The 24,164-nt window shown below is 44.6% G+C and overlaps 1 protein-coding gene across 2 annotated transcripts in view; it reads right to left on the bottom strand.

Moving 5' to 3' along the window:
• Window positions 1-17,301: 17,301 nt before the first annotated feature.
• LOC143276562 (EGF-like domain-containing protein 2) overlaps window positions 17,302-24,164 on the bottom strand; it is a 31,870-nt gene continuing 25,007 nt past the window's right edge. Inside the window, exons 9-13 of one of the 2 annotated variants that reach the window (XM_076581146.1) lie at window positions 23,589-23,688; window positions 22,120-22,312; window positions 21,248-21,458; window positions 18,163-18,273; window positions 17,302-17,583 (exon numbers count right to left, since the gene is read on the bottom strand). In XM_076581146.1, the coding sequence (XP_076437261.1) occupies window positions 17,336-17,583; window positions 18,163-18,273; window positions 21,248-21,458; window positions 22,120-22,312; window positions 23,589-23,688 (863 nt within the window). In that variant the 3' untranslated portion in view covers window positions 17,302-17,335. The remainder of the gene's footprint in view (window positions 17,584-18,162; window positions 18,274-21,247; window positions 21,459-22,119; window positions 22,313-23,588; window positions 23,689-24,164) is intronic. The other variant, XM_076581147.1, reaches the window with a different exon arrangement.

Here is a 24,164-nt window from a genome sequence, read left to right as displayed (position 1 = left end):
AGCGCACGTAAAAGAACCCACGGCAAAAAAGGGTTGTTCCTGGCAAAATTCTGTAGAAAAATCCACTTTGAGTGGAAACTAGTAAAAACTGCACGCAGGAAAAATACCCCTCCCTTCCCCCAGGGTGGGGTCGCAGGGGTAAAATCCAAGGGGGCAGAAAAAGGCGGCAACACCGGGTCACGACTGTCCAATCATCATCAGCGCTCTACAATTTGCCTTGGTGGTGGTGGTGACTTCGTTAGGAACGATGAGGCGACGAAGGTACAATTCGGGCTTGTAGCTTTTAGAGGCGTTTGATTGGCTAAGAGCAGACCGGGCAAGACGGGTCGTCTTTTCACTGTTAGCCGCGCGAAATTTGGCCAAGCAGAGCAAACCGATATGCCTAGTTTGCATCGGTTTGACATGGTAAATATATGTATTACCAAATATGACGAAAAATACAAACTCCTTTTGCCTCTTGTTTTGAAGGTTTTCACAGCAGAAGAATGTCGTTTTTTTCACGGATTACTCGTCTCCACTGTGTATTGCGTCTGTTGTGGTGTGGTGTGGTAGTGTGGTGTGGTGTGGTGAGGTTTGGTATGATGTGTGGTTTGGTGTGGTGGTGAGGTGTAGTTTATGTGGTGTGGTGTGGTGTGTGGTTTATGTGGCGTAGTGTGGTATGGTGTGTGTGGTGCGTGGTGTGGTGTGGTGTGTGTGTGTGTGTGTGTGACAAACATACACACACGCAAGCACGTGTTCGCACTAGCAGAAACACATTAACAACCTCTATGCGAACACAAAAGCACACACACACACACACACACACACACACACACACATGGAGAGAGACAGACAGACAGACAAAGACAGAGGTATATCGAGACAGAGAGACACAGACAGAATGGGAATGAAAAACAAGAAAAAAAAAGTCCTTTTATAATCGTATTATTGACGTGATAGTAATAAACTCAGATCAGTCAATATCAAAGTTTGAGTCCATCGAAACCTTTACAGAAATGTATGAGTAAACTGAATACTGTCCACAGCAAATATATCAGTATATCAGCAATGATCATGATGGAGTCTCTCGTCGGACCGACGGATGAGTACGCAGAAAGGCTTATCTGTCGGTGTGTGTCCTCATATAATATGGGAGAAGAGGCCGATTCTGGATGCACAGCACATCCCACTGGTGTTGCAAGGGAAAACGTCTCCAGAAGTTGAGCCCTGCTTCCTTTGCTCACGCTTCTCCTTAATGGCCAGCGTTCTCTTGTTTTCAGCAATGAAGGTTTGAAAAACCGCCATCTTGTTCATATCAATAATGTTACACTTAAAATGTTAAATGTTATACTTCAAATATGTATTAACAATGTTCCAGGTTCCAAGTATGTAATTCTGATAGATTCCTGGAAACAAAGAAACAGCTGTGAAATATTTCCAGTGGCAATCAAATGATGTAATGCCCTGAAATATTCCAGTAACAACGAAACAATACTCGATAATGCCTTGAAATATTCCCAGTAACAACGAAAAAATACTAAATATAGATAGATAGATAGACAGATTAAGAAGTAAATAAATAATTAAACTATCCTCCAGAGTCATAGTGATGAAATTCTGATCTATTTCCAGTGTCAAGGATTCAAACCCAGACCTTTTCCCAGAAGCGCGTGCAATACTTGAACATTCCTACTACATATTGTTACTGCTGAACCATTCCCAGTTTTTACGATGCAACGTGAAAACACCCCTATTTACAAAAGGCATAAAACCAAAGCAAACAAGATACAGTTGTTAACCATTCCTTGCAGCAATGATCAATGCAATACCAATTCATTCCCAACAACAACCATGCAATTAGAATCATTGTTTTATCCTATTATGTGTCATGGCTTTTAGGCTGATTGTTAGTTGTGTTTTTTTCTTCTTCTTGTTAAACTTTTTTTTAAATATGAGTGTGCAGTTACTAATGTTATGGCTAGCTTTCCATTGAGAAATTGACTTGGAAGCCATAATCCTTCCAGTGTTTTCTAATAGATCTTTTAAATTGTTAATTAAGTGTTCCTGCAGTGACACTGTTACTGGGCAGATTATTCCAAAAGTTAGCAACCCTGTTGGTAAAAGAGTGTGAAAAAAGGTTTGATTTGGTGAATGTCTTCATTATTTTTAGTGGGTGTCCCCTGGTATGATTACTGTCCTCTTGAGTGAAAAGATTTTGTGTTGTGCTCTTATCATAATATCCATGTAGAATTTTATATGTCTCAATGTTTATATTTCCCGTGTTTCTCCTATAAAAAAAAAATTCACATTGATTGGCAGATGAACACATGCCATTTAAAAGGCTCCTGTTTAATTCATTGAAATAAAAAAAAAAAAAATCAGTACCAATGTCAGGAAAAAATGAACTTATCTTTTACATGTCCCACAAATAAGATATTATCCATATTGCAAAAAAACATATTGTAATGACATTGACGCAAGCAGTTGTGTATGAGAACTGGCTCCGGTTTTTTTGTTTGTGGGGGGGTTTTTTGTGTGCTTTTTTGTTGTTGTTGTTGTTGTTTTTCTTCCCCAGAATAATTGTTTTAAACGTTCGAATCAAGGAGTGAACAGAGTTTTACACAATCAACCAACCAACCATGTCAGAGATCAAAGCTTCTCTTCATTAGTACTTGTTGTAACATTTTCCAGAGATATTTCCTCATTCTCAAAGCCTTTATGTACAGTCGTACTTTCCCACGAAACCAGCGATTGAAAGCTGACGCCCCCATGTGTCCGTTCCAAAACCGTCTTGAACGTGAGGGAAGGACATTTTGGATGGTGACGTCACTGGCATCACGTGGGGTCAAGCCTGGGTCAAGGACATTCATGGGAGGTGTGGCACTCCTTGGGAAGAGGGTGGAAAGTGCCAGAATAACAGAAAACGCCGGGCGAGATTGTGGATGTCTGTTGGTGAGCGGAGGGGGTCGTTTTTGGGTCAGCACCGTGTTGTCTGATGCACTGATAACAGAACGAGCCACAGATGTCGTTCTGAATGGTTTATATCGATTGTTGTTGTTGTTGTTGTTGGTAGGGTTTTGTGAAATGATGGGCACATTTCGCTCCCCTGACCAGAAACCGGAAGCAGTTTTATTCGAGTCGTTCAGAACACCTGTCACATCTTGTTGCCTCCGCGCGAGCTCTGAACTGTTCACCAGTAGGTCGTCATCATGGCCGCTGAAGTCATCTGCTCGTCTGGAATCCCAGGAACTGATCCCGGAACGTGTTTTAAAGAAGTTGTGTTGGTGGTAGTGGTTTCCAGTCTCTTTGTTCGCTTGTGGATTGGATGGATTTCGCCTGACTAAAAATTCTGTGGATGTCAAACCGGAATGTTCTTCAGTCTCTGAACGAAAAGGACTATCCCTTGAATTTTGTACAACCTTAAATTTTGGATTTACCTCTCTCCGAAACGGAACGTGATTTCCATATGCCCCTCTTCTAACTCTTGAAATTCGTACAGCTTTATATTTTGGATTTACCTCTCTCAGATAACGAACTTGATTTCCATATGCCCCTCTGCGGTTGAGCATGGTTCCTACGCGGAGCCTTGATGAAAAACCCTGTCTTTTGTATAAATGATGAGGATTTGAGGCCTGTGAGTTTGGGAGCAGTTTTACCGAGCGCTTGCTGAGCAAAGCATTGTACTGACTGCCCTGTCCGGCGTGACTGCTGTCTCCACGTGGCCAGCTTCCCGACAGAGCGCCTGACGTTTCCTCGTCATTGTTCACAACTGACCGTGCAGAGGTCCTCTTTCCCAACACCTTGCAGAACACCCTGTATTTGTTTTCCTCCCCTCTGTTATCGCTCAAGGACGCTCGTGTTGGAATGTGCGGGCTGCGAGCAAGATCAAAGAACACTCCGTCTTGGCTTTTCCTTCCTCCTTCACTATCTGCAAACAGCTGTATACGTGTGTCCTTTTGAAGCACGTCTTTGACAGTGATCGTTCGGTCAGCCCGAGGCTCCTGATTCCTCGTTACCGGAAGTGAGGGAAGGTCGGAGGTGTGACGTTTTCCGGCCCAAACATTGAATGCTGTCTGTCTGTGTCTCTTTACTTTTGCTGCCTCGACTCCAAACGGAGCCATTTTCTGGAGTATTTTGTTGTCTCTGTTGTCCTTTCTTTTCCCTGCCCACACACCAAATGGAGCCCTCTTCTTTAAGTTTTGGTTGTCTCTCTGCCCACACCCAAATGGAGCCCTCTTCTTTAAGTTTTGGTTGTCTCTGTTGTCTTCTCTTTTCCCTGCCCTCGCACCAAATGGAGCCCTCTTCTTTAAGTTTTGGTTGTCTCTGTTGTCTCTTTTCCCTGCCCACACACCAAATGGAGCCCTCTTCTTTAAGTTTTGGTTGTCTCTGTTGTCTCTTTTCCCTGCCCACACACCAAATGGAGCCCTCTTCTTTAAGTTTTGGTTGTCTCTGTTGTCTCTTTTCCCTGCCCACACACCAAATGGAGCCCTCTTCTTTAAGTTTTGGTTGTCTCTGTTGTCCTTTCTTTTCCCTGCCCACACACCAAATGGAGCCCTCTTCTTTAAGCCTTTGTTGTCTCTGTTGTCTTTTTCCCCTGCCCAAACACCGATTAGAGCTCTATACTTTAAGCCTTGGTTGTCTCTGTTGTCCTTTTTGTCCTTTTTGCCTGTCCAAAAGCCGATTGGAGCCCTCTCCTTTAAGCCTTTGTTGTCTTTGTTGTAATTTTCCCCTGCCCAAACCCTCTTCTTTAAGCCGCTGTTGTCTCTGTCGTTCCAATTCCCTGCCCAAACTCCAAACGGGGCATAACTCTTAGGACTCTCATTGACTGTGGGATCCTGTCTGTTGCTTGTCCAGACTGTAAACGGAACTTTATTTTCAGGACTTTTATCATCAACGCTGCCTGGCCTTTTCCATGCCCAAGCAACAAACGGTGCTCTGTTATGAGGAGTTTTGCTGTTTCCGTTGTCCCCCTCCCTTTTCTCAGCGGGTGCGGCAAGAACAGATTTCTTGGTGTTGTGTTCGTTGAGGTAACTTTTCGGTTGCTTTCTGCTCTGTGCGTTGAAAGGTCTGGCCTTTGAAGTGTCTTTGGGGAGAATGTGTTTGAACTGTTCCCCTGCCCACACGCTGAGAGATCTTTTTCCCTGTTCGTGACGTGTGTTGGTTAATCGGTTTCCGACCCACACCCAGAAAGGTCGGTCTATGGTACTGCCATCGCTGGGTAAGTGAGATGATAAATTTCCATCCCTAACCCTGACAGGGCCCCCCGTGGTAGTGTCCACACTGGGTGAGTGAGGTGATGGTTTTCCAGCCCTAACTCCGACAGGGCCCCTCGTGGTAGTGTCCACACTGGGTGATTGAGGTGATGGTTTTCCATCCCTAACCCCTACAGGGCCCCCCGTGGTAGTGTCCACACTGGGTAAGTGAGGTAATGGTTTTCCAGCCCTAACCCCAACAGGGCCCCTTGTGGTAGTGTCCACACTGGGTGAGTGAGGTAATAGTTTTTCAGCTCTAACCCCGACAGGGCCCCTCGTGGTAGTGTCCACAATGGGTGATGAATGGATGTGTTCACTGAACCACATTTCAAGAGTGACCCCGGAACTGGTTTCACCACGTGAACCACTTAACGCCTTACCTGAGGCCTTGAAGATGGCAGCTGCACGCTTTTCTTCCAAACAGTTCTTTGCATTTGCACTGTTCTTGTCGGACTTGCCGAAACCATCTCCTTTCGTTTGTTCATTGGAGAGGTTTCCAATTTCTTTTTTCTCCATCAGATTCAGGCCAGCTTTCTTCATCTGTTTGCCAGAGGGATTTTTCGCTCCATTTTCCTTCAGCAGATACACGCCAGCTTCTTTCATCTGCTCGGCGGAGGGATTGTTCATATTCTGTTCGTCAGATGGATTATCAACTCCCTGTTGCTCCAACAGACTCACACCAACTCCTTTCACCCGTTCGCCAGATGGATTATTAATTCCCTTTTCCTCCAACAAATGCATGCCAACTCCTTTCATCTGTTCGTCAGATGGATTATCAACTCCCTTTTCCTCCAGCAGACTCACACCAACTCCTTTCACCCGTTCGCCAGATGGATTATTAATTCCCTTTTCCTCCAACAAATGCATGCCAACTCCTTTCATCTGTTCGTCAGATGGATTATCAACTCCCTTGTCCTCCAACAGACTCGCACCACCTCGTCCCCTTTCTTCAAAGAAGGGTGAACCTCCCCACCCTTGACTCAGCACAGCGCTGAAAGCCTTTGGGTTGAACGTGGTGATAGGAGCAATGTCTGCTGAGCTGGACCTTTTGCCTGCCCATACACTGAACGGCGCTCTTTTGTCGGAGTCCTTGTTGTAATGTGTCCTAGACCATGGTTTGAAGAACGGTCTTCCCGATGGGCTGTCAGAAAGGTGAGATGCAGGTTCTTCTTTCCTGGGCCTTGGATTAAAGGTGGGTATTTTGTTCTGTTTGAGTGAATTTGTTGCTTCGCTTGTGTCGCTTTGGAGTGGGGGTGTGAAGTATTCTGAGTGGGTAATGTCTGTGTGGGGTTGGTCGGTGAATTCTGATTGGTGTTTAGTTGGATGGGTTTCGTTCATGGAAACTGATTGGTTAATGCCTGGGTGGGGTTCGTTCATGGACACTGATTGGGTCATGTCTGGATGGGTTTTGTCCATGGAAACTGATTGGTTAATGCCTGTGTTGGATTGATCGGTGACGTTTGATTGGTTGCTGACTATTGTGGGCTCCTTCTCAAAGTCAGACAACTTCACACCCATCCGCGGCTGACCAACGGCGTCCAGATTTGACGGAGCTGGAGAGACTGACCAGCCCTGAACTGTGACGACAGGTCTGTCTGCTCTCTCTTCACTGACAGACTGGACGTTTCTGCGACCCTCTGACTCAACGATCGGCTGTCCAGTTCCAAACAGTTCTTCCCCCGCTGTGATGACGTCAATGTCCGTGGGAAGGTGAAGGTCAGTTCGTGAAGAATTGGAAAGTGAGTTCGCTAATTCAGCCGATCTCTCGAATCCCGTCCGAGTATGGACCAAGTGGTCATTGGCAGTATCTTCTTGCTGCAGGGCTGTGAACGGTGGTCCTGTGATTTGACCATGGGTGCTATCCTCAGAAGCAGGATTGTCTTGGTGCTTTTGATGTGCGCGACTATTGTCTCTACTTGTTGAAGAGTCTGTGCTGGCATCGCTGATGTTGTTGTAGTTGTTGTTGCTCGCTGTGTTTGGTGCCTTGGTAAGGGGCGGTAACTCAGTGTTACTTCGTTTTCCTGCCCTGACACTGAAGGGACTTCGCTTGACGTCCCGGTCTTTGGGGGTGGTGGTCTGCCTGTTTGTCTCTGAGCCGTCACTGTGGGAATGGACAGTGCAAACACAACAGCACAAAAGTATGAAAGTGCTTCTTGAAATCTGAAACTGTCCCAGCTTTGGCATGATGTGCTGGTCACAACCACGTAAAGCGGCCTTTTTTTTTCTTTTTTCTTTTTCTTTTTTTTAAATAATAATAGAAGTCCAAATTTAAGTCTGTTGAAAGAACGCTAAGCAGAATGAATATTCTTTCCACAGGGAATATCAATTTTAAGAATTAAAAAAAAAAAAAGAAGAAAAGTTTTGAGTCGGTGTATTGCTTCGCACCATGCAGTTTCATTGGCTTTGAGATGTTGCGAAAGTTATGACAGATTTCAAAGAATGGTGGCTGTTTTTGGTGGGGTTTTTTTTGTATGTGTGTGTTGTGTGTTTGAACACTTTTCCCGAGTCAGTAGCGAAGTTAGTTCAAAGCAGAAACAATGTCAAACATTCATTCAAACACTGCTCTTGGTGTGTTGGGTGCGACGTGGTAGATTCGGTAAGGCGTTGGACTTCAGATCCAGCGGTCGGGGTTCGATTCCTTGCTTTGGCCTGCTGTTGTGTCCTTGTGGAAAGGCACTGTACTCCGTTTTTCCTCACCCCACCCAGGTGTCAATGGGTTACCTGACTTTCGGTTGGGGGGTGGGGGGTTAAATCAGCGGAAGGAGAGGACTAGGCCCCGCCTTCCTATACCGAGCCCTGGACACTGTGGATGTGAGTTCACTTCCCCGTTGACCCTCAAACGCTATGCAAGGTGAACTCTTTTAACCTTTTAACATTTGGTCTTCTTTTTGTTTTCTGTCAATAACCAAATGAGAAATGAAAGCCCACCCACTCTTTCAATAATCATATGAATAGCAAAAAATAAAAAAAATAATAAAGAATAAATAAAAATAAAAGTCAGCAACTGCACAAACAATAAAAAAAAAAAAATCTGTCAATAACCACACGATTAAAAGATGATAAATAAATAAATAGATAACGAACGAAAGAAAGAAAGAAAGGTTGTTACAGAACTGTTGTCATCTTTAACATCAATGAACCACGTTCTTTCCGTTACTGTGAAAACATGATAATATCGTTGTTGCTGTTGTTGTTGTTGCTGCTGCTGTAGCTGTTGCTGCTGCTTTTGTTGTTGTTGCTGCTGCTGTTGTTGCTGCTGTTGTTGTTGATGATGTTGTTGCTGCTGTTGTTGTAGTTGCTGCTGCTGTTGTTGTTGTTGTTGCTGTTGTTGTTGCTGCTGTTGTTGTTGTTGCTGCTGCTGTTGTTGTTGTTGCTGCTGCTGTTGTTGTTGTTGCTGCTGTTGTTGTTGTTGCTGCTGCTGTTGTTGTAGTTGCTGCTGCTGTTGTTGTTGTTGTTGCTGTTGTTGTTGCTGCTGTTGTTGTAGTTGTTGCTGCTGTTGTTGTAGTTGCTGCTGCTGTTGTTGTAGTTGTTGCTGCTGTTGTTGTTGGTTTTTTTATTTTATTGTTGTTTTTGTTTTTAATCAAGAAGTGTAATCAGTCTATCTGCTCTCAAAACACTGGAGTCGTAGAAATGTTTCTCCTCTCCAGCACAAAACGCGAAATGTTCTTCAATAAACCGCAAGTGCGTGATTTCTTTCACAAAAATATACTACCACACAGAAATCTGTATCTTCTATCTTGCTGCGTGTTTTGGGGGGTGTTGTGTGTGTGTGTGTGTGTGTGTGTGTGTGTGTGTGTGTGTGTGTGTGTGTGTGTTTCTTTCTTTTACAAACGTATTTTTATGATTTTTCTTCTGTTGCCTTTCTGAATGATGGTCGTTGCCAAGCGCCTTCCCCTGTCATCACGTGGGCATCTGAAAAAGAAAAAAAAAGGAAATAAAACAGAAAGCTAGGAAGGAAGGAAAGAAGGAACGGAAGGAAAACGGAACAGAAGACAGGAATACAGCAGGGATGAAAGAAAACAAAGTGGGAAGGAAAGAAAGAAATAAAGTCGGAAGGAACGATAGAAAGTAGGAAGGAAAGAAGTAAGAAAGATAGGAAGACAGAATGTAGGAAGGTAAGAAAGAAGGAAAGGAAAAGAAAGAAAGAAAAAATATGTGGGAAAGACAAAGTTTGAACGAGTAATACAAAATATAAATTCGGGAAGCGTGTGAGGATGGGGCTGAATTAACTCTCCTGGTTTACAGAAGGCAGCCATGAAGGGCGTTTTTTCGAGTGTGCTTTTGTTTTTGTATTTTGTAGATTTTTTTTTCTTTGTTTGCACATGATCAAGTGATGGATTGGCATTTATGCGGATACATACATATGTAATTGAGGAAAGAAGGGAATAACCCCCCAAAAAGAGAGAAAAAAAAGTTTGAACGAGTAAAGGGAGAAAGAAAGAAAAACAGAAAGTAGGAGGAAAAGACAGAGGTAAAGTAGAAAGAAAGGAAGGTACGAAAGGAATAAAGAAAAAGAAAGTAGTAAGGAAAGACAGAAAGAAAGAAACAAAGTTGGTAGGAAGGAAAGAAAAAAGAAAACAAGAAAGAGCGAGAGACAGACAGACAGAGAGGGAGGGGTGGGGAGGAGATAATAAGACAGTCAGACAAACAGACTGACAGACAGACAGACAGATAGATAGATAGACACAAAGACAAATAATAGATGATTGGATAGTAAAACAGACACACAAACAGACAGACGAAAGCGACACCAGTAGTAGTAGCAGTAGTAGCAGCAGCAGTAGCAGGAGCAGTTGTAGTTGTAGTAGTTGTCAATAATAAAGACAATAAGACGAAGAAGAAGAATTGTAACAGAAGAATCAAACAACCAATTGAAAAATCGAAAGAAATTGAAAAAGCGAAGATACCCAGGTACAACGATATAATTGGAAATATCATGGCGTATAATCAAAACAACAGCAGCAGCAGTAGCAGCAGCAGTAGTAGTAGTAGATGTAGTAGTAGTAGTAACTAATACTAAAGACAATATCACGAAGAAGTATCTTAACAGAAAAATCAAACAACCAACTGAAAATTCGAAGAAAAAAACACACCAAAAAACAAAAATAATAACCAGACTTTAAACAAATTCCATACTCACAATCATACACATATGGACAGAGACGGACAGACAGACAGACAGATAAACGGATGATAAAATCATACTCACCAAAGTCTTCACAATTCGAGAGTCCGGTCACGGTAGAAGACACTGTCTCGAGAATCTGACCACGTGAAGCGAAAGTCGGTTCCTTTGTGCTTGTGTTGCAAATAACTAAACAAACCTAAACAAAACAATACAGCATCTACAATGTCGTGAAATTACAACTATGTTGAACCGTGGCCCAGTGGTCAATGCGCCCGATTAAGAAGCAAGTGTCTAGAGTTTCGAGACCCATATTCGGATCAGATTTTTTTTTTAATTACCCAGCCCGCTCCACTTGACAGTGAGTTGTGGTGCGGGTGTGTTAGTTATTCGGATGAGACGATAAACTTGAGGTCTCGTGTGCAGCATGCATTTTAGCGCTCGTATGAGAAAGAACCCACGGCAACGAAAGGGTTGTCACTAGCAAAAAAAAAAAAAAAATGTTAAAGGAGTCCTCTTTTCTGGGAAAGCAAATACACTTTAAGACAGACAAATAAGTAAAGAAAACAAATATGGCTGATGTTGCATCATGACGACACGCTCTTCCCAAGGAGAGCATGCCCGAGAGATGTGTTGTGACAAAGAGTAATACAATACAATACAATACAATACAATGCAATACAATACAATGCAATACAATACAATACAATACAATACAATACAATACAATACAATACAATGCAATACTATCCAATGGAACTCAATGCAATGCAATAACACACAAAATACAAATGCAATGCAATACAACACAATACAATGCAATACAATACAGTATAACACAATACAATACAATGCAATGCAATACAGTACAGTACAGTACAATGTCATACATACAATACAGTACAGTACAATACAATGTGATACATACGATACAGTACAGTACAATACAATGTCATACATACAATACAGTACAGTACAATACAATGTCATACATACAATACAGTACAGTACAGTACAATGTCATACATACAATACAGTACAGTACAATACAATGTCATACATACGATACAATACAACGCAATGCAATGCAATGTGATACATACGATACAATACAATACAATGAAATGCAATACACAGAGAAAAAATTCTGACAAAGAGTCAACACAACACACAAGACACACAATAACACAGCCCAGCACAAAACACACAACACACAATAACACAGCCCAGCACAAAACACACAATAACACAGCCCAGCACAAAACACACAATAACACAGCCCAGCACAAAACACACAACACACAATAACACAGCCCAGCACAAAACACACAATAACACAGCCCAGCACAAAACACACAATAACACAGCCCAGCACAAAACACACAATAACACAGCCCAGCACAAAACACACAACACACAATAACACAGCCCAGCACAAAACACACAACACACAATAACACAGCCCAGCACAAAACACAACACACAATAACACAGCACAGCACAAAACAACACAATACATACAATAACACAGCCCAGCACAAAACACACAAGACACAATAACACAGCCCAGCACAAAACACACAAGACACACAATAACACAGCCCAGCACAAAACACACAAGACACAGCCCAGCACAAAACACACAAGACACAATAACACAGCCCAGCACAAAACACACAAGACACACAATAACACAGCCCAGCACAAAACACACAAGACACACAATAACACAGCCCAGCACAAAACACACAACACACAATAACACAGCCCAGCACAAAACACACAAGACACACAATAACACAGCCCAGCACAAAACACACAAGACACACAATAACACAGCCCAGCACAAAACACACAACACACAATAACACAGCCCAGCACAAAACACACAAGACACACAATAACACAGCCCAGCACAAAACACACAAGACACACAATAACACAGCCCAGCACAAAACACACAAGACACACAATAACACAGCCCAGCACAAAACACACAAGACACACAATAACACAGCACAGCACAAAACACACAAGACACACAATAACACAGCACAGCACAAAACAACACAATACACAATAACACAGCACAGCACAAAACACACAACACACAATAACACAGCACAGCACAAAACACACAACACACAATAACACAGCCCAGCACAAAACACACAAGACACACAATAACACAGCCCAGCACAAAACACACAAGACACACAATAACACAGCCCAGCACAAAACACAAAACACACAATAACACAGCCCAGCACAAAACACACAACAACACAGCCCAGCACAAAACACACAAGACACACAATAACACAGCCCAGCACAAAACGACACAACACACACAATAACACAGCACAAAACAACCTGACAACAACACCCGATAACACAGCACAGCACAAACTTGAAACAACACACAATAACACAGCACAAAACAACACAACACACAATAATACAGCACAGCACAAAACAGACAATAACACAGCCCACCACAAAACAACACACAATACACACAATAACACAGCACAGCACAAAACAACACACAATAACACAGCACAGTACAAAACAACACAGCACAACACACATAATAACAGCACAGCACAAAACAACACAATACACACAATAACACAGCCCAGCACAAAACAACACAGCACAACACACACAATAACAGCACAGCACAAAACAACACAGCACAACACACATAATAACAGCACAGCACAAAACAACACAATACACACAATAACACAGCCCAGCACAAAACAACACAGCACAACACACACAATAACACAGCCCAGCACAAAACAACACAGCACAACACACACAATAACACAGCACAGCACAAAACAACACAATACACACAATAACACAGCCCAGCACAAAACAACACAGCACAACACAGCGCAATATCAATTCGTTTCTCCAGATTATTAATTTCTTTTTCAAAGAAAAATGAAAGCACTCAAATCGACCCTCCACATTATCTGGCTGTGTCGTGAAGAAAAAAACACCAACAACAACAACAAAAGCAAAAAAGCACAGCAATTCAGCAAATACAAACTTTAACACACAAACTCTGCATGCTGAAGCCAGCTATGGCAGTTTCACTGATCCATTAGATAAACTGGTTTGCATTTATAGATATACCTCTCTACCTCTTCGAAACAACTGGCTTGCATTGCACTGTCCCGGAACAAACGGGCTTTATATGGTCTGGCCAGTGACGTCGATTCTACCCCCCCCCCCCCCCCCCCCCCCCCTCCACATAGTTTGTTCCTCGGCGAGCGCTGATTGACCAATGAAATGCCCCCTCTCTCAGCGTCTGTGACTGTCAGACCTAAAGCTTTGCTTCAACTTCTCAAGTTGTTGCGGGGAGAGCTTTCGTTCTCTGTCTCTGTCTCCGTCTCTCTCTCTCTCTCTCTCTTTCTCTCTCTGCCTCTCTCTCTCTCTCTGTAAGGCTGTCTGTCTGTTTCTGCCTCTGAAGAAAAAAAACAACACCCCCTACACCCCCCCCCAAAAAAACAAGCAAACAAACAGAAATGACATGAATTACAAATCGTGTCGTTTAGGAAACGAGCTAGCTGTTTGAGAACAGTTGTGATTAAGGTTAGAGATTTTTTTTTTCTTTTTAATGAGAGTCACACATGTGGAAATGGATATTCAGGTTAAGTGAATGAATTGTAGGGAATAAATTCTCTTTGAAATGACCGAGGTACAACTACATGTTTACTTGAGAAATGCCTAACAGTGAACTGTTCAATGATGCAATGTTTTACTTTGTTTACTCTGTTGTCTGTGTGTGCGCATTTGTTGTTGCTGTTGTTGTATGTGACATGTGTGTTGGGACATAGACACTAATATCTGGAATTCCAGTGTCTGTGGTTGGGTGGAGAGGGGGTGTGTGAGGGGTTTTGGTTGTGTTTGAATTGTCTATACAGCTAGTTAGTCAATCAGTCAGTCAGGTAGTTAGTTAGTTAGCTAGCTAATTAGCTTATTAGTTAGTTTTACATTTTCATTTTTTCAATTCATAAATGTAATAAGGATGTGTTTCTGTGAGAAATGTTTAATAAGATTTTTTTTTTTATCATGTAATGTTGCAGTTACAATACGATATAATAAAACACAACACAATATAACACAACACAATACGAGACAATACACTTCAGTACAACACAATGCAATACAATACGATACAATACAATAAATACAACAGAACACAGTACAACACAACACAATACAATACAATACAATGCAGTGCAATGCAATGCAATACAATACAATACAACGCAACAGCACACAATACAATACAATGCAACACCATACAATCCAACAGATACAATACAATAGAATTCAACGCAACAGCTTACAATACAATACATTGCAACACCATAAAATACAATAAATACAATACAATACAATACAATACAATACAATACAAGAGTGCGAAGGACACTTTGCCCGATACCTCCACCCCACCCCCCACCTACGAGAAGACTTCGCGGTTAATTCACCTCAAAGACAGATCCACACACTGGAGACAAGACGTTCGTGAGAACGCGAAAGCTCTGACCTTTCCACCCGCGATCCCAGACACTAAGTGACCTCTGGAAGAATTGGAAGCACTGCGCATGCCCGTGAACACGAGTTAACTCACTCAGTACGGCCAGTCCTCTCTTCTCCTCTACACAGACCCCATCGGATGTCCAGTGGGTGTCTGAATGACCCAACCTTTAGCTTCCGTCGTCAGAATTGTGGTATTCTTTGTCAACATTCACCTCTTCAGGAAAAAGAGCCTTCCGCTTGCAATATTTTGATGGTGGTAATTGGGATGAAACGCTGTTAACGTCGTCTCTTTCGCCGTTCGTATGGAGAGAGTTAAACCAGTATTCTGACACAAAAGGTTTCGTCTCCTAGCCTGTACAGAATCGGCGCTAATTCCATTTTGTCCTTGAATTTTAAAGGGAAGGGGGAATTAAGCAGAGGTGGCAGAATGGTTACGGCTCTTCTTTGCCAACACAGTGTCTGTGAGGGTGTGGGTTCGAATCCTGCCCTCGCCCTTTCTCCCAAGTTTGACTTGCAAATTACCCCCGAAAATGGAGTATGGTTGCCAACAAGGCAGGGTAAAAACGGCCATACACGAAAAAGCCCACTGGTGTTCATACGAGTGAACGTGGTAGTTGCAGCCCACGAACGAAGAAGACTTGCAGAATCAAACCGATCGTCTGATCATTCGGATGAGACAATAAACCGAGATCACGTGTTCACGCACGCGCACTTGACGCAGTGAAAAAAGAACCCATGTCAACGTCAGTTTTGTGCTCTGGCAAAATTCTGCAGACGAAGAAAGCCACTCTGATGAGTACACTTATATACAATGCATGCACTCAAAGCCTGACTGAGCGCGTTGGGTTTTGCTGCTGGTGATAGTGGTGGTGGTGGTGGAAGGGAGGTGGTGGTGGTTGGGGTGGTGGGGTGGTAGTAATAGTGGTGATGGTGGTGATGATGATGGTGGTGGTGGGGGTGGTGGTGGTAGTGAAAGTGGTGATGGTGGTGATGATGGTGGTGGTGGTGGTGGTGGTGGGGTGGTAGTGATAGTGGTGATGGTGGAGATGATGGTGGTGGTGGTGGTGGTGGTGGTGGTGGGGTGGTAGCATTAGTGGTGATGGTGGTGGTAAAGGTGGTGGTGGTGGGGTGGTAGTGATAGTGGTGATGGTGGTGATGATGGTGGTGGTGGTGGTGGTGGGGTGGTAGTACTAGTGGTAATGGTGGTGATGGTGGTGGTGGTGGTGGTGGGGTGGTGGTGGTGGTAATGGTGGTGGTGGTGGTGGTAATGGTGGTGGTGGTGTTGGTGGTGATGATGGTGATGTTGGTGATGATGTTAATGGTGGTGGTGGTGGTGGTGATGGTAATGGTGGTGATGGTGGCGGCAGTGGTGGTGATGGTGGTGGTGGTGGTGGTGGTGATGGTGGAAGAGGGGTGATGGTGGGGGATCGAATGCAGTTCTGAAGGATATTGTTTGGATTCCCACCACCAGATTCATTTCGATTACTCGAGACCCAGGGGTCCGAGTATAGTAACTGACAGATGAACACACACACACACACACACGCCCGCACGATCGTGCACACACAGATACACACACACACACACATCTTCCCCCGCCCCCCTCGCCCCCCCCCCTCCCCACAAGGCAAGGCAATGAATGGATTCTCCTAACTACACACACACGCACACACACACACACGCGCGCGCGCGCACGCACGCACGCACACACACACACAACCCCCCCCCCCCCCCGCCACACACACACACACACACAAGGCAATGAATGGATTCTCCAAACTACACACACACACACACACACACACACACACACACACACACACACACTGACACACACAAATGATAACCTAAGAAAAGATGGATGGTGTTGTATTCTGAAAAGGCACCCAGCAAATATGTGAAGACCATCTTCCAAACAATGAAATATGATAACAAGGACATTATGTGTCAGAAAACAATACATAAGAATAACTCCCTCTATGTGTTTCTCGTTTAAATAGTGGTAAAAAGCATTGAATGAGTTCTGTTAATCGGAAGGAAAATCAAAGGAGTAAAGAAAAAAGTAGATAATTAATAAAACACTAACAAAAACAATAAACTCTAGCACAAACAAACAACAACAACAACAGCTTTTGGAAACAAATAAAAGTAAAGAGATTGAATAAGGTATCATGATTATGTACATCATGTAGAAAATAAACTTCGAATCAGTTATTTATTCTTCTTCCTGTTCTTCTTTCTTTCTTTCTTACTTTTTTCTTGTTCTTCTTCTTCTTCTCCCCCTCCTCCTCCTATTCTTCAGTCTTCTTGTTCTTCTGCTTCTTCTTCTTTGTCCTCCCACTCCCCCCTCCTACTCCTCCTCCTTCTCTTCTTCTTCTTTGCCCCCCCTCCCCCTCCTCTTCTTCTTCCTGCACTACATGGCGGTGTCAACACTGCCAGCAAACGACACCCGCGGCAACGAATAGTGTCCCTGACTTCCTGTTCCGGTTGACGTCATATCCGGTGCCTCCACCACCTTCATCCGTTTCCTCAGCATGCAGATGACGAGGACGATGATGACGATGAGCAAGGAGGCGACGACGACGGCAAAGACGATGATGAGAAGTACCATCTGGGACTGTTCGCATCCAAGATCTTTCGTTTCCGTCTGAAATGTTTCGTCTGTATACCGTATATGTATGATTACGTTAGATTAGTTGTGTGTGTTGATGTGTGGGGTCCTACACACACACACACACACACACACACACACACACACACACACACGCACGCACGCGCATACACACACACATACGCGCACACACACACACACACACACACACACACACACACACACACACACACACACACACTCAAAGATAATCTCACACACACACACACACACACACACTCACACAATCACACAGACAGACAGACAAGCACACACACACACACACACACACACACACACACTCACTCACAGACAATCACCCACACATGTGTACGTGCGTGCGTGTGTGCGCAAGTGTGTGTGTACGTGTGTGCGTGTATGTGTTTGGCTGTGTTTGGCGCGTGCATGCCTGTATAAATTAAATCTGCAGCACAAATCACACAATACTACTACACACAGCACTCGTTCTGCACCACGATAGTCAGTATTATTATACTCACGTTTCACAGACATGACAGTCACTCTGAGAGATTATCCCCACCCCACCCCCATCCCCAACCTTCTCCCTATTCTCCCCCTTCTCCCCTTACCCTTTCGAGGGTTCTCCAGGCCGGAAGTCACCGAGATTGATTGCGTCACTTCCCGTTCCTGTTCCCTCTCATTGGCTGCCTCTCGTTTTCTTCTCACTGACGTAGAGGGCTCTGGAGAGGTGGAAAGGTCAAGGGCAATTCAGTTACATCTTACATGTCTGTCTGAGTGTGTGTGTGTGCGAGCCTGAAATATGACTGAATGACACAGGAAACGAAAGATGAGCGCCCAGTGGCAGCTGTCAGTCGGCAAGTGACCCCGAGTTTGTGAAGCGTTCAGAGCTTGGTCTCTGACCGAGGATAGACGCTATAGAAGTATCCATGTCATCATCATCATCATCATTCATCCATATATCTATGTGCAAATGTTGATGTTTGCATGACAGTGGTTATGGCAGGTGGAGTGATGCTTTGTCATGGTTATTAAATTTTGTAAGAGAGAGAGAGAGAGAGAGAGAGAGAGAGAGAGAGAGATGGTTTCTCCACATCTATTTAAGTATCCATATCAAATCAAATCAAATCAGTCGCTGAGAGTTGTGTTGTGCTGTGGTGAGTTGCGTTGTGCTGGATTGTGCTGTGCTGTGCTGTGCTGTGCTGTGCTGTGCTTTGCTTTGCTGTGCTGCATTGTGCTGTGCTGTGCTTTGCTGTGTTGTGCTGTGCTGTGCTTTGCTGTGTTGTGCTGTGCTGTGCTGTGCTGTGCTTGCTGTGCTGCATTGTGCTGTGCTGTGCTGTGCTGTGCTTTGCTTTGCTGTGCTGTGCTGCATTGTGCTGTGCTGTGCTGTGCTGTGCTTTGCTTTGCTGTGCTGTGCTGCATTGTGCTGTGCTGTGCTATGCTGTGCTGCGTTACGTTGCATTTTGTTGTGTTGTGATGAAGTGTGTTGAGGTGAAAGTGTGTTTTGTTGTGCTGTGTTGTGTGTCGTCTGTGTTTGTGTTGTGCTTGTGTCCTTTCTTGTGCCTTTTTGTGCTGTATTTTGTGATGTGCTCTGCTTTGTTGTGCTTTGTTGTGCTGTACAGTGTTGTGCTTGTTGTGGTAGGTTGTGTTGTGCTTTGCTTTGTTTTGTTTTTGATGTGGCGTTCTGTGTTGTGTCGTGTTGTGCTTTGCTGTACAGTGTTGGACTGTGCTGTGTTTTTCTTGTGCTGTGTTGTGCCTCAGTGTGGCGTGCTGTGTTGTGCTGCGTTGTGCTGTGCTATGTTGTGCCTTGTGCCATGTTGTGGTGTGTTGGGATGTGCTATGTTGTACCTTGTGCCATGTTGTGGTGTGTTGTGCTGTGCTATGTTGTACCTTGTGCCATGTTGTGTTGTGTTGTGCTGTGCTATGTTGTACCTTGTGCCATGTTGTGGTGTGTTGTGCTGTGCTATGTTGTACCTTGTGCCATGTTGTGGTGTGTTGTGCTGTGCTATGTTGTACCTTGTGCCATGTTGTGGTATGTTGTACCTTGTGCCATGTTGTGGTATGCTGGGGTGTGCTATGTTGTACCTTGTGCCATGCTGTGGTATGTTGTACCTTGTGCCATGTTGTGGTATGCTGGGGTGTGCTATGTTGTGCCTTGTGCCATGCTGTGCTATGTTGTACCTTGTGCCATGTTGTGGTATGTTGGGGTGTGCTATGTTGTACCTTGTGCCATGTTGTGGTATGTTGTACCTTGTGCCATGTTGTGGTATGTTGGGGTGTGCTATGTTGTGCCTTGTGCCATGTTGTGGTATGTTGTACCTTGTGCCATGTTGTGGTATGTTGGGGTGTGCTATGTTGTGCCTTGTGCCATGTTGTGGTGTGTTGTGCTGTGCTATGTTGTACCTTGTGCCATGTTGTGGTGTGTTGTGCTGTGCTATGTTGTACCTTGTGCCATGTTGTGTTGTGTTGTGCTGTGCTATGTTGTGCCTTGTGCCATGTTGTGGTGTGTTGTGCTGTGCTATGTTGTACCTTGTGCCATGTTGTGGTGTGTTGTGCTGTGCTATGTTGTGCCATGTTGTGGTGTGTTGTGTTGTGCTATGTTGTGCCTTGTGCCATGTTGTGTTGTGTTGTGCTGTGCTATGTTGTGCCTTGTGCCATGTTGTGGTGTGTTGTGCTGTGCTATGTTGTGCCTTGTGCCATGTTGTGGTGTGTTGTGCTGTGCTATGTTGTGCCTTGTGCCATGTTGTGGTGTGTTGGGGTGTGCTATGTTGTGCCTTGTGCCATGTTGTGCTGTATTGTGTTGTGTTGTGTTGTGTTGTGCTGTGCTGTGCTGTGTTGTGTCTTGTTGTGTTGTGTTGAGCTGTGCTGTGTTGTGTTGTGTCTTGTTGAGTTGTGTTGTGCTGTATTGTGTTGTGTTGTGCTGTGCTGTGCTGTGCTGTGCTGTGTTGTGTTGAGTTGTGTTGTGTTGTGTTGAGCTGTGCTGTGCTGTATTGTGTTGTGTCTTGTTGTGTTGTGTTGAGCTGTGCTGTGTTGTGTTCTTTTGTTTGTTGCGATGTATTGTGCTGTGTTGTGTTGTGCCCTGTTGTGGTGTGGTGTGCCTTGTTTTGTATTGTGGTGTGTTGTGTTGTGCCTTGATGTGCCTTGTTGTGCTGTGTTGTGCTGTACCGTGCTGGCCTGTACTGTGTCAGATTGTACCGTTCTGCGTTGTGCTGGAAGGAGTTGTGCTGCAGTGTGCTGTGCTGTGCTGTGCTGTGCTGTGCTGTGCTGTGCTGTGCTGTGCTGTCGTGTCATATTCTCGTGTGAAGTGTACTGTCGTGTAGCAGTGTGGTGCAGTGTAATACAGTGTGGTGTGGTGTGGTGTGGTGTGGTGCGGTGCGGTGCGGTGCTGTGTGGTGTAGCGTGGCGTGGCGTGGTGTGGTGTGGTGTGGTGTGGTGTGATGTGATGTGCTGTGCTATTTTGGCACCCTGTACTATATTGTCCTTAATTCAATGCACTCTTGACATAGCCATTTCTGCCTGTTTTTTAAACTGACGAATAACTCAAAGCCCTTCTTTACTGTCCTTTTTTTTTTTTTTTTTTTTTTTTAAGAAATACGTAGAAACAATCAAATCCAAAAACTGTAACTCAAAATAAACCAGTACTGGGAACCAACCCTCAACCATTCCTTCCTAAACCGGTATGTGCCGTTCCCGTACCAGCTGATGAATCTGTGCCATTTCCTGTTGCAGTGTCTGTCGAGTTCCCTGTAACGGTTTCGCCCGCAGGGGCACTGGTAACGTTCCCAGCAGGGGCACTCGTGGTGTTGCCAGAATCGGCACCGTTGTCAGGGTCCGTACCGGTACCGGTATCGGTACTGTTCCCATTCGAGTCTTCGTCAACTTGGGAATTATCACCGGGGCATGCGCGCTGCCGGACGAACAGAATGCACGTGCACACGCATGAACACGTACACATACCATCGTGAGATAGTGTGTGGGTGTGCTGGGGGGAGGGGGACGGTGGGGGGAGGGGGGGCGCAAAGAAAAGCACGAATTAACATTTGAACGTACAAGCAAGCATGCGCGCAAGCATACATACTACACAAAGGCGCGCGCGCGTGCAGACACACACACACGCGCGCGCGCGCGCGCGTACACATACACAAATGCATACACACACATAAACATGCAATCCTGAATGGAGTTATGCTAATCAGTACACAAACACACGCCCGCGCGCACACACACACACACACACACACACACACACACACACACACACACACACACATACTCATGCACGTATACACACACATACACACACAGTAACGCACACGCATACTACTATGAAAGCATGTATGCATTTCACGTCACATACATATACACACAAACGCAACCACACACACACACACACACACACACACACACACACACACACACACACACACAAACCCTACACCACCACCCAGACACACCATCCTCCTCCGTCACCACCACCACCACCCCTACCCCTCCGTCCCCCCACCCCCGCCCCCCCGGCCCCCTTCGCCCCCACCCCCTCCGCCCCCACCTCCAAAAGAACACCTCACCTTTTTACAAGCGTCAGGGTTCGCCTTAAGCTGACCTAGCGAGCAGAGGTGGATCGTGCAGGTAAAAGACACCACGTCCTGCTCGCCCACGAAGCGGAAGGCGTTGAGAGGGATGACGGTTGTCTTCCCTTGGGCGTCATCTTTCTGCGTCACGTGACCGCGGTACAGCAGTTCACTGCCTTGGCCGGGACAGCTGTGGGTCACGTGGGAGTGGGATAGTTAAGGGTTCAAACAAAGAGTCTGTCCCAACTCAGCTCATATCACAAGACTGACACCAGTTGTTTAATAATAATAATAATAATAATAATAACAATAATAATAATAATAATAATGTACATTTATATAGCGCCCTTTCTCACTAAGAGCTCAGGGCGCTTTACATGAAAGAAAAAATATAACAAGTAACATAAAACATTCAGGGCCACTCTTTCTCAAAAAACCCTCCCCCTACTCACACTCTCCCTTTCCACTCTACATACACCCAAAGTGAGCTGACATGGGTGGTGTTGGAGAACAAGGAAGATGAGAGCACTTATAGATAGGTTTTAAAAAGATGAGTTTTTAGTGATGAGCAAAAGCAGAAATAGAATCAGATGCACGGATATGTTGGGGAAGGTTGTTCCAGATGTGAGGAGCAGCAAAGAAGAAAGAACGTTCTCTATAGGTTCTTGTACTGACACGAGGAAGTTTCAAAAGGTAATAGTCAGAGGAAGAACGGAGATTATTGTGGGAGTGTAAACACTGATAAAGTCAGAGAGATATGTAGGTCCTGCGGAGTGGAAAGCAGAATAGCAGAGACATGCAACTTTGTATTTAATTCTCGCTTCAGTGGTTTACAGCTGGGCCAACAGCAAAATGAGAGCTGTATTATCAATGGTTTCTCCATTGCTATGTGAAATCATTTACAACTTAGTCTTTTGTGAAGGACTATGACTCTGAAGCTAGGAAGCAAAACTGCACTGGCTCTTAGTGCTGCAGCCTTGGGGGCTAGTTGGCCTTTGGGAACCATCCTTACACCGACTGGCCTAAAACCCTCTTGGCCGAGAGAGTGGGAATGTAACTTGGGCAAGACACTGTCCACTATAATCAAAATCTAGCCTAGATATTCGGGACAGCAGTTACCTCCTCAGCTGTTCTGATGGTCATAGTCGGACACGGCTGACTATCATAAAAAAAAAAGAGTTTAAGATACGATGGCCTTTTATGAGCGCAACAGCCCAGTGGTTAAATCGCTGGACTTTCAATTTGAGGGTCATGGGTTCGAATCTCGGTGACGGCGCCTGGTGGGTAAAGGGTGAAGATTTTTTTTTTTTTTTCGATCTTCAAGGTCAACATATGTGCAGACCTGATAGTGCCTGAAAACCCTTCGTGTGTAAAAGCACACAGAAGATCAAATATATGTATATGTATGTTTATCTCTGTGTGTGTGTGTGTGTGTGTGTGTGTGTGTGTGTTCGCCAGCCACTTACTCGTCCACAAGGAAGTGGATTGAAGCGGACAGAGAGTTGGAGGCTGTACAGCTCGTCACCTTGAAGCCAGCCACCACTTCTGAGGAAGTGTCGTTTCCGTCTGTGGTGAAAGACACACAGACATACACATGCACACATACATAGGTAAACATGCACACACACACACACACACACACACACACACACACACACACACACACACAGAGGCAAAGACACAGACGCGCGCGTATGCTTACACACACACATAACCACAACCGTTACTCACACACACACACACACACACACACACACACAGACACACACACACACACACACACACAGATACACACACACACACACACACACACACACACACACACACACACACACACAAACGCACAGACATGCAATCGTGAACGCAGGTATGTATATCAAGACGCGCGCGTGCACACACACACACACACACACACACACACACACACACACACACACACACACAGACATGCACACACACACACACATTCTTCTTATTCTGATTATGATTATTATTATCATCATTATCATTATTATTATTATTATCATTACTGCTACTACCAC

The sequence above is a fragment of the Babylonia areolata genome, chromosome 32 (assembly GCF_041734735.1).
Source record: "Babylonia areolata isolate BAREFJ2019XMU chromosome 32, ASM4173473v1, whole genome shotgun sequence".
NCBI classification, from domain to species: domain Eukaryota; kingdom Metazoa; phylum Mollusca; class Gastropoda; order Neogastropoda; family Buccinidae; genus Babylonia; species Babylonia areolata.
The sequence above is the reverse complement of the archived record's forward strand: the minus strand, read 5'-3'. Positions and strand labels throughout refer to the sequence as shown.